General features: G+C 43.6%; 2 protein-coding genes across 3 annotated transcripts; one reads left to right on the top strand and one right to left on the bottom strand.

Annotated features, from left to right (window-relative positions):
- The first annotated feature begins 220 nt into the window (after positions 1-220).
- Positions 221-2275, top strand: LOC104000716 (probable N-acetyltransferase HLS1-like). 2 transcript variants are annotated; one of them, XM_065086544.1, is made up of 3 exons: positions 221-813; positions 903-1086; positions 1185-2275. In XM_065086544.1, exons 1-3 carry the CDS (start codon positions 717-719, stop codon positions 2041-2043), a joined length of 1140 nt encoding a protein of 379 aa, XP_064942616.1. In that variant the 5' UTR covers positions 221-716; the 3' UTR covers positions 2044-2275. The 2 variants fall into 2 exon arrangements, with proteins under 2 accessions (XP_064942616.1, XP_009421102.2); XM_009422827.3 differs by having other exon boundaries at positions 222-813; positions 899-1086.
- Positions 2276-4152: 1877 nt separating this feature from the next.
- On the bottom strand, positions 4153-11387 carry LOC135595525 (BTB/POZ domain-containing protein NPY4-like). Its single transcript, XM_065086543.1, has 5 exons — positions 11120-11387; positions 9916-10453; positions 6815-6884; positions 5049-6230; positions 4153-4886 (listed from the first exon to the last, which is right to left on the bottom strand). The coding sequence occupies exons 2-5, from the start codon at positions 9975-9977 to the stop codon at positions 4389-4391; spliced, it is 1812 nt and encodes a 603-aa protein (XP_064942615.1). The 5' UTR covers positions 9978-10453; positions 11120-11387; the 3' UTR covers positions 4153-4388.
- Positions 11388-11577: the final 190 nt, after the last annotated feature.

Genomic DNA, 11577 nt, shown 5'->3' with positions numbered 1-11577 from the left:
TAACCATAAATGATTGGGCATGGCTCGTAATTGAGGGGATACGCCTTCTGGTCCGTAGAACTTAAATGATTTAATAAACGGGGTGGACACTCACCGGACCGCGCAGTCACAGCCGCCATTTCTTTTCTATCCCTCCTTTACCCAATCTCCACCTACGTTCTCCCATGCCATTTATTGTTGCTCACATCACCCAATTTAATATACGCCAGTGTGAGCTCTCCATAGAGAGGAGAGAGAGAGAGAGAAGGAAATGAGCATCGTGTCGGGCGAGAGGGCGGAGAGTTTGGGCCATCACCGAAACCCCACCGCCGTGCGACACGTCTATTTATACACCCCTCCCTCTCACTCCCGCATCGGTAGCTCAAGCATTTAGCTTCTCCCTACACCCAAACGGAGTCCCACCCCACCGAGAGAGTGGCAGGGAAGAGACCGAGAGGGAGGAAGCTCAAGGGAGCTTGGCGTGCACAGTCGTGTTCATTCCCATGCTTGCCTAGTAGAGCAGCCACAGTAATAATTGCTGCGATTGTTCATTTCGTGTCTATCACCGCCGATTCTTCCGGCGATTAATTTTGACGCGGTGCAAAGGGTAACGTCTGCCGTTAAGTATATCAGTAGGAAGAGGCAGAGGAGGAGATGGAGAGGGAGGAACTGATCATTGTCGTCAGGGAGTACGACGCCGAGACTGACCGGTCGGCGGCGGAGGCGGTCGACCGGATATGCGAGGTGGGCACCAGCGGCAAGGTGTCGCTCTGCATGGACCTCCTCGGCGACCCCGTCTCCCGCATCCGCCATTCCCCGGCCTACCTCATGCTGGTAACCTTCTCTCCCTTCCTATATATGCCCTCGTATAATGTGAATTCTATCTTGTTCCTTACTCGTGCTGATGTCTCATTCGTAGGTAGCTGAGACGAGCGGCCCGGTGAGAGAAATCGTTGGCGTCATCCGCGGCAGCGTGAAGATAGTCGCCTGCGGTAGGAAGATGGCTCGACAAGGCGGCGGAGGGACCAGAACCCATGGTCCGGCGGCCGCCCCGATATATACCAAGGTCGGCTACATCCTTGGGCTTCGCGTCTCGCCATCGCACAGGTAAATTTACCCCTTGATTCCTCCACTTCGTATGTGGGTTTGTAGCTTTCTGTACGAGGCTTTGTTCTCATTTCGTTGTTGTTTGATGCGTCCAACAGGAGGATGGGGATTGGGTTGAAGCTGGTGAAGCGAATGGAAGAATGGTTTGGGGAGAAGGGGGCGGAGTACGCCTACATGGCGACGACGAAGGGCAACGACGCGTCCCTCGGCCTCTTCACCGGGTGCGGCTACTCCAAGTTCCGGACGCCCTCCATCCTGGTCCACCCGGTGTTCGTCCACCGCCTCCCCGTTCCCCGCTCGGCCGCCGTTCTCCGAATCCCCCCCGCCGACGCCGAGGTCATATACCGCCGCCGCCTCGCCGCCACCGAGTTCTTCCCCCGAGACATCGACGCCGTCCTCGCCAACCCCCTGTCCGTGGTCACCCTCCTCGCCGTGCCGGCCGGATGCGCCGCGTCAGAGCGGTGGCCCGGCGCGGAGGCCTTCCTCGCGGCCCCGCCGGAGTCATGGGCGATTGCCAGCGTGTGGGACTGCGGCGGCGTGTTCCGGCTAGAAATCCGTGGGGCGTCGCGGCTTCGGCGGGCGGCAGCGGCCGCCACGCGTGCGGCTGACCGGGCTATGCCGTGGCTGCGGATCCCGTCCGTGCCGGACCTGTTCCGGCCGTTCGGGGCCTGGTTCCTGTACGGTATCGGGGGGGAGGGTCCGGCGGCGGCGACGATGGCTGCTGCGGTGTGGCGGGAGGCGCACAACACGGCGAGGGGGGCGGCGGCCGTGGTGGCAGCTGAGGTAGCGGAGATGGAGCCGCTCCGTCGAGGAATACCACGGTGGCGGCTGCTGTCGGGGGCCGATGACGTGTGGTGCGTGAAGCGGCTGGCGGAGGAGTACAGCGACGGGGCGGTCGGCGATTGGACCAAGTCGACGCCGGGGCCCTCCATATTCGTGGACCCCAGGGAGTTGTAAGGACTGCTAGAGACGGAGGAGGGAGACGCTCCCTCTTTCTTGCTGAACTACTGTTTTGGTCTTCTTTTCGTCTATTTCTTCTTTCCTTTTGTACAAAGAGCACTATTATTTTCCTGAGGGTTTTCTTTGTTCTGTAACTTCTCCTAAGTTCTCTCTGTAAATTCGATGATGGAGAATCTCATGGAGGAGGAGGTTAAGGGCGAAAGCAAAAGTGGCATCTTGGTTTCCTTCATGGCTCCACACAATCTCTCTTGTTCTTTTCACAGCATCTTTTTTTCCCTTTCATACATCCCTATACATAAACAAAGCCATAACTTTTAGATCAATCGCCAGCGGTTCTCTTATTTAGTATCTCAAGATTTCTTGAGATGAACGAACGAACGAACGACAATTATTAACCTTCTCTCTCTTTTTGTTTTTGTTTTTGGGGTTCAATTAATGTAAAAAAATCACCCCTTTTTTCATGTTGCTTTTGCTGTCTGTGTTTGCAAGAACTTGCACCGCTGCCTCACGGACAGCGCGTTGGAAGTCATGCTAATGGATTCTTAACGAAGTCGACGAAGAAGAATCATGCGGTCTTCACGAGGAAAAGCAATGGAGAAAGGTCACAGGAAAAGTGATCTATCTCAAAGACAAAATTGTGATGGAAGATGTCTTTCTCGTTGTCGATGAACTTAATTAATGTTGCCATCGTCAACCGTATAAGACGAATTTAATGTTATTTCAGTTCCATTTCTAATCGACTATTTAGATATGTAATTTCATCCTAAATTCGGATTATTAACGCGTACACTGCAGACGTGGAGATTCGATGAAATCCGACCCGTTGCCGTTTCTATCTAAAGCTAAGCCGACTGGGTCACCACATCAACTCGACAGTATCCACGAAGGCCACGTGTTAATCTTAAAACATGCGCGGAGTGGGGCCCCTAGTAGACGAGAGGATTTAGGCCGCAGGGGTTCACCTCCGGCCTAAACCACCCCCCCCAATAATGGCCATCTCGGAATCCACTCACCTCAAAGACCTCGAGACGGTGCCCCAAGTCTTCTCATCGGTATAGTAAATGCAGGGATGATGTACGGCATTGGCACTCGGAGATGGGATCGAAGACCACCGGTACATCATCCACCGAATCGATCCAAGTGATGCACGTTTCTTATGGTGGTCTTGGTAGACGAGGTGGTCAAAAAGGCTTGAAGGAACACATAATGGGATCGCCATTAGCCAAAAATTTGACTGGGTGCGTAAGCCTAATCGGCAGGTTTGCTGTGTCCTTCGGTCGACGCTCTTGCCGCGTAGCGTCGTCTCCCAGGTCCGGCACTGCGATCTAATTACGTGTTTGGCGTTGACTTCTCATGGAACATACAAGTAATGTACAAGTCAACCGAAACAAAGCAAGCATTTTGTGCATTAGAGCTGCAAGCAACAGAGGTTGGCTTGGCCATTTGGTTCTGATGAGTGGTGGCTACATCTGATGCAAAGACTTGTTCTACCTTTCTGGTTAACCAACACGAGCAGCAAGAGAGCATCCAGTGCAATCTATGGCGGCACACAAGCATCCAAATCCTGTCATGTTTGGGGGCCCGACAACCCAAAAGGTTCCATCTCGCAGCCGAAAGAAAGTGCTCTCAGCCACCAAACAAAAAGATACCCAAACATTTGTGGGTTGTGACTTGTGAGGCACAAATAATTTCTCATGTTTCATGTCATACTAATGTCAGAAGGCCAACGGTCAAAATCTTTTCCAAGTTTGAGGAGAGCAAAAGGTACAATGGGGTGCGTCCAATCTGTGGATCACATCTTTCTAAAGACCCCAACCAGAGGTGGACCTTTGAACATTACATCACCATGTACAAAACAGACCATAAAGTGGGAATAAGAGGGGCTACAAGCCTCTGCAATTGAGCCATGGCCTTGTTGTGGTCACTGTACTGAAACCTCCTGGTGATTCCAGAAGCCATAGCTTCCATGTGGATGGCAACAAGAGAATTCAAACACACAGGCCAGGCAGGCCAAAGACCAGGTGGGCTCTATGGTTATCTTGTCTGTACCAAGGTATGATTCCCCACTTTCTTGAACAGCCTCAATATCACAAGTCACACACAGTCTCACAACACTCTAAATTATTTACTTTCAGCTGAGTGAAAAAGGCTCATACAACATTTGCAGATCTAACCACACTAACAACAGAAAATAGAGACAGTAACACATACCCCATGACAAACCTTTCTCATGTAAACTTCTGAAGAGGAAGGCATAATTCTTTTACTCTTGTTTGGCACACACAAAATAGAGCCATCATTTCCGAAAAAGAACCGGTTTATCAGTTCACGGAGCTTGTCTGCTAGTTGTGCGTCTCTTCTGAAACCGAGGTGTTGGAGGAACTACTGTTCTCCCCAGTTTGCCTCTTGCTTGACAACAGTTCACCCAGCATCTTCCTTGGCATCTTGATGCCTTTTGCCTTGGCATTGCCGCTCTTGTCATGACCATCGCTCTTGGTTGTGTTGCTGCTGCCAGAATTCCTTTGGTTTCCACCGTTTCCATGGGTGAGTTTCGTGGATTTGAATGATCCAAGGACCTCAGCTGTCGGCATTCCGTCCCATTCATCCTCGGCATTGGTTGTGATGCCAGACCTCGAGCTTCCGTAAGAGCCACCACTCTCAGCTCGTCCACTGCAGGCAGAAGATGCTCTCATCTGCTCGAAGAAGAGGATTTGCACCACCAATCGTAAAGGAAGCCGCTCATTCTGCACCGCGTGAATGCAAATTTCTGCTGAGAGTTTCTTGCAGTCCAATAAACCACATAGCTTTTTCTTCTCGCTCTTGCTCAGGCTAGGGTGTTCCTGCTCATTTCATGCGACAATCATGCACTGGTGCCTCCAGAAAAACATCTATACAAATGTACTCCACTAATTTTCAAGAAATATTATATGTTTCACAGTAGAATATGATTATTTTGTTCTTTGGAAAACAGGTGCAGCGGTATAAAAATCATGAGGATTTACCTTTAGATAGATGTCAATAGCATGATACAGCCCATCATGCACAGTCCTTGATTTGCTTGATATTAATGCAGCAAGATCAGTAAACTTGGAACAAAGCAGGTTAGGATCTTTTGCAACCTCAGCAAGGTAGCCATCAATAAGCTTTGCTACAGCCATCTTTGAACCATCAGAGACTAAAGCTAGATTCATCGTCTCTGTTTCTTCAGTGTCATTTGGACTGGGTTGAGAAGCAATACTGTGCTGCATCAAGAATTCTTTCACTATACTCATAACAGTGTCAATGTCGTATATGGTGTTTTGCCCTGGCATAACAGGAATTAGCAAATCAGACACTGAAGCATACTCTAAATGGTGGCCTATTTGTTTGATGAGTTCTTTCATGCTTCTTTCACCACCATCTATCAAAATGATAGCTCCAAGTAGCTTAAAAAGGAATCGACATGACACAGAACCTTTCTCTGCTGGCAACAACCAAATAATGGTTTGTAGTATAGACTGATATTTTGCAGCATCAATTGCAGAATTCATGGATGCTGCGCCCAAATTTGAGAGCCACCTAAACGTGTAAGCTTTAAGAGCTTCTCCAATCACTTCAGAAGACACTCTCCTCTTTGCTTTTATGGCAACTATGATCTTCGTGTAGAAGTCTATCTCAAGCTCACATAGGTCCTCGACCCACCAGTCCATTGGTACTGACTGCTCTTTTACAATGCCATTCCACAGAGGATCAAGACTATTCTCAGACGGAACCTTTTTCTGGTTATATGTGTATGACCATTCAACCTTAGAGGGATTGACAGAAGCCTTGGAAGCTATAGAGTCTATGCAATTGCTGACCAACTTCAAGTCCTCAGACCATGGTAACAACGACTTCATAGTCCGCAGAGCAATGATAGAGTCTTTCCAGGCATGAAATATGCTACTGCTTAGGAGAACTTCAATTTTATAAATGAGGTTCCCTTTTTCGACTGTTTCATGCATTTCTAAGTACTCAGCAGCACAACGTGCAGAAACTACATTATAAGCATTGAGAATGACAGTCATGCCATAGCAAAATTTGACGCAGATTTCAAAGGCAGCAGGACCACCGGGGATGTCTGGAATGTGAATCTCACCAAGGTTGTCATCATTGTTAGTTGTCACCAACTTCTGTATACGAGAACTCTTGGACAGAAGTGGAAACTGCATTGTCGATTGGTCCACAAAAAACTAAACATTATAAGTACAAAAAAAGAGACAATATTAATTAACATTGTACATAGAAAAAGAGATGTGTAAAAGGAACAATGCTTACCTTGGAAAGTCAGGTAAAATATTTGTAATATCGGTGTGATGTAGTTACATAACAGTGTGTCAAATATACGTGATAGAAGGGTCATCAAAAAAATCTTTTATATTCTGGGCTAGTCTTTTCTCAATCATATAAAAGTAAATAAATTATTAAAAACTAAAAACAAAAAAGAACAAACAACAGTGTGCAATCCTTGGGCCCCAAGCTTGGACTATGTTGGGCTAATGGTTTCGAATTTCCGGATTGAGCCATCACATTTGTGAGACAAGCCTGGCAGTCTCCTATAGTTGTAGGGTGCCCTGAGCATACCTAGCCAGTCAGCGTGGTCCATGTTTCCCCTTTAAGTGCATCCAATTCATGTAGGCATGTGCCTTGTTGCAAATTTAGTAACAAAGGCAAATAAAATTTGAGTGTTGGAGTTTCATGCATGATGAACTCCTATATGCCATAAAATTCCAAAAATAGCTCAGCTCACCTTGTGTAGATGGAATATTACATCTCCTACTTTAACAATGATGTCAATCTCTAACTCAGATTGTACAAACCTGCAAGCATGAGCAAGATTTTTTTTTGTCAAACCTTTTCAGATGAATTAATGACACAGACAATCAGATTTGCATAAAATCAGATCTACATACAATAAAGCATAGCATTTTCTTTGTAGAATAAGATGTTATAGAACTGTAAAGATGTAGATAGAATGTATAAGATGAACCACATCGGTAGATAATGCTTCAAATATTTGAGAAAACAAGGACTTTAGAAGGCTGAACGAACAATTGTAAGTCTGCAAACAATTGCTCATCGGGTGTCGGGCGCGAAGGCAAGGTCCCGTCAAGTTAACATGCGAACTTGTAAAGAGTGTTCAACGCCTGACACCCAATGAGCAGTTGTTTGCGGACTTGCAACTGTTCTTTTAGCCTTCTAAAGTCCTTGTCTTCTCCTTCCTCTCTTGCACTCAAGGTGCTCGCCAAATTGCTTATAAAGCTTCCCTCTTCGCGAGAGATCGGGACTTGTCCGTCGCTCATTTTCAAACTAATCAATTTGTTATTTTATAGGTTCTTTGGGACCTGTACCAGGTTACAACTAGGCTGATCCTTTGTGGATGCATACATCGCAATGGCGCCTCATGACTTAGGCAATTCCAGCTAAGTTTGAGAAGTTGGCACAATAGTGCTTCACGACTTAGGTAACTCTAGATAAGTCCGTGACTTTTTCGCAAAGGTACCTTACGACTTAAGCAATTCCAGCTAAGTCCATGACATTGTGGTATCACTACAATATCACGAACTTTGGCGAAACACCACTAGTGTTCAATATGATTTAAACATACGAAAACATTTCTTTAAGAAAACTTTCAATTGTTATTGTATAACGTATTTCCATTTCCCTTTGAGAAATATTTATAAAAAATTTAGATGTGCGATTTGACACAATCACTTTTGTTCACCTAGGGCATAGAATTTCTCTCTTTGAAAAATGTAAGTTTTGATCCCTCTCATGTCACCATAACTTTCTTAAAGTTCAAGCATGGTTGGTATTGTTCCATTAAGTTATTGACCAAGTAATTGTACGTGAAGAAGATACTAAAATAGAATTCAGAATACAATCATCTAAGCTGGATAACAAGTGAGCTTATTAGATTGTGAAATGGAAATAAGTTGTCTGTTTAATTTGCTAGTCCACAGGTTTATATCAATTACATTTATTCAAGACAAATGCTTCATACATTTGACTACATAGAAATTTAAGGGTGTAACACAAGCTACCAACCGAGAATTAAATTGTTTGCTTACAAGAAATTTCATGAAAAGTCTGTTTAGAAATACAAAGTATCTAAAAAAATAATTCTTTTACTTGCATAGCAAAATAATAGATGACTTATATCTTTTCATCAGAAGTCTCAATCTTTCTGTTCTTTTATCTTCATGTCGAATGTAAACAAGCTTAGATAAATATAAATTAACGAAATTCTACCATGAACTGAATGCTCTTGTACTCTCTTTCATGAGATGAAAACAAGCCTGTATTATATAAAGGAAAACATTGCATATGGCCTTGGGCTCAGTAGGATGGTGAAAGACATGTTCTGAAATGGAGATGACAACATAGTGCCACATGTACCATATGCCACTAGAAAATAAAATCAACTCTCTTGTGAACTCAGTATCCACTTCCAAAAAGCATATCCTGAATCTAATACAATAATCTGTTGTCCATTTAATCCTCCTTAAAATTTCTAAATCCATATTTTTCCTCCTAAACTGTTAATTGTCCTATGATCCATCATTGTAATGAAGAATGTTGGTGCTTCCGTTTTTTTATTAACTAACCTATCTCTCATATCATTTACAACAAGCGTCTGGTGATGCGACTTTGAGGATGTCAAGAATCAAGTCTTGCTATGTTTTTGAAGCTTAGATGGATAATTATTCAAACTACATAGCGATGGGTGATTAGAGAATAGAAAGCTATCAGATAATTACAAAGAGAGGCAATAATGGATAAAAATATACATCATCTCTTTAGAATGAAATATGTGGTGTCAACTGTCAAGGGTGTTTCTTCTGCATGCTTACCTAAGTCATGATATAATTAATTTCAATGGGCCGAAGGACTATAATATATTATGTTGTGGGATCTCAAATATCATTAAACAAATACAAAGGATTGATAGACATAAGAATGCCAAAGATTTTTAGTATTAATGAATATAAAACCTTTTTATATTTGTCAGCTACTAAAATATCCTTTTAGTCTGGACTTATTTTCCTTTCTATGAGAAGCCAGTAGCTTTTGTGTGTGTTTACATAAAATAATAACTCTGGAAATTGTATACATCTGATGTTTTTAGGCCCACAGTGAGAATAAACATGAATCTATCACATATCGATGCTCATTGAACCAACCTCTACAATAGAGAACTTGAGCTCTTCATAATATTGTATTACCTTTGACAAAAGCATGGATAAAAACAGAGTTTCAAAAGAAGTCAGGATTCCTTCATAGAATATTGAAACGGTTCAGAATCTTTAGATGATTTGAAGCAATTGCAGCATGAGAATGCAAGTACCTGGTTAACTCAAATATTTGATCAGGCAGATTATTTGAAGATTAAAAATAAATCAATGAGACCAAGAATCATATTACCAAATTCACATGTTACCTATAAAATTACATTTAATATAGAATTAGTGCAAACAGAGTATTGTCCGAAGCAGAAGCAGCAATTCAATTAGATTCTGACCAATGAGCCAGACCGAATTTGTTAGGAATGGATGGATTGACCATTTTTGGACCAAATAATCACATTCATGTGGCTAGCAAGAATGTAATATCCTACTCAGTGATCTTTAATTTTATTCCCCTTTTTTCAAGAACGGGGAACAAAAATTTGTAGATATTTTAAAAATCCACTTTCACTTCTCAAAAGGTGGCTAACCACTGAAGTACAGAAACAAACATCGACAGATAGATATCAAACAAAAAAGAATGCAAAAGAAAAGAAAAACAAAATAACACTGCCAGTACATATTTAAGCAGAAAATGTGGATACCTTAGTGAAGTACTACTCACCTGATATTCTGCCCTTTCGACTGAAAAGAATCAGGCTTTGAGCCAAGCTTCATAAACTTCATTGTAGGATAAATAGAGCTCCTTCACTTCAATGACTTCAACAACACACCACGCTTCCGAACACTTAATATCTAATCTATACCATGGAGAACATCTCTATCAATGCTAACTACTCCAATAAATGCATGGACTTCTTGTATGACGAAGACAAAAAGTTAATCATGATTAGCACACAGAAGAAGTTGTAGAGCAGTTAACATCTTGCTTCAAGATGGAGGAAGAAATGGCCCTGAAGCCATGTGACCATTTCACTTTCACTTCAAAGATGCCTTTTGAGCAAGAGATTTGCTTCTCAACAGATCTGCAACCGAGCCCACATGAACTTGGGCAAGCAAATTGGTCGGTCAAAGGAACGGCAACGATCTCTCTAGGCCAGATAACAATTACAGAGAGCAGACACCCACAAACAGTGAACTGAAACCTCCACTACTTGTTAAGAATTATACCCAGAGCCAAGTTCCTTCATAGATCAATTCTCCTATTAAGATGAAATAATCTAGTCAAATCGCCAAAAACACACATTAGAAAGAGTATGGAGTAACTACATGAGAACAAAAGTAAAAAAGAAAAAAAGTGCATCTAGAAATGCAAGCCCTTTGCAGTCATTATATATAACACAAGATACTGAAATATGATCAGAATAGGGTAAGATAGCAAGAGTAAATGGTAATACAGGTTATGCATATCCTGGAGAATAAATGGAGAATATAGAGGTTCTACAGGGCAAGATAGCAAGAAACTAAAATGGTAATGCAGGTTATACACATCAAATCTTTAATCTAATATTGCTGGTGCATGAAGAATGTCATCAAGTCACTGGAATCCCTCACCAGGGGAAAGTAATTTATATTACTAGATAGAAGGAAATCACATGAAGAAGATTTAAAGCTACTCGGAAATACAGCAACAGAAGCAGCATCTTTTCCGAACTAGAGGAACAGAAACAGCTCACAAGCAACACAAAACAAGCTACTCTTTGCATGAAGAGAGGAGGAAGACACAAGAGTAGAGTGCATGAAAAGAGCCCACAGAATCAAGCATGAAGCCCAACACGGTAACATTCAAGAAGAGAAGAGGGCAACATTTTCGCCTTAAAAGGGAATGCGTTCTGCCGAAAAAGAACGAAGGGAGACGGGCACAGCACCTGAAACGTCGATCGACTTGGTTCCCGGCAGGCGTCCTCCTCCGCAGAAGAGGCAGTAGGCCATCATGCCTCCTTCCCCGCCCACACCCGCCTTTCCCTCTCTCCGAGCCGTGTCAGTTGCTGGCCACCTAAAAAGCAACACAAGCAACAGATGAAGAAGAAGACGAAGAGGTATCCCCAAATCCAGCGGCCGCTAGTGTTCAAGAACTCTGAACTCCTCCGCTGTCACAGTGAGAGAGAAAGAGAAGAGGCTTTTAACATGAAAAGCTTTTCCTTCTCTCTGCTTTCTCTGCTTTTTATTGCAGTTTATGCATTAATTTATAGCTACAGCTTCCGACACAAAGTCACACTTCCTCACCTCACTCCCCCTTCTCTCTCTCTCTCTCTCTCTCTCTCTCTGTGTTCCCGCTTGCATGCCTCGCTCACTCGATCCGAAACGTGTGAAGTTACACTTCTGC

The sequence above is a fragment of the Musa acuminata genome, chromosome BXJ1-10 (assembly GCF_036884655.1).
Source record: "Musa acuminata AAA Group cultivar baxijiao chromosome BXJ1-10, Cavendish_Baxijiao_AAA, whole genome shotgun sequence".
NCBI lineage: Eukaryota > Viridiplantae > Streptophyta > Magnoliopsida > Zingiberales > Musaceae > Musa > Musa acuminata.
The sequence above is the reverse complement of the archived record's forward strand: the minus strand, read 5'-3'. Positions and strand labels throughout refer to the sequence as shown.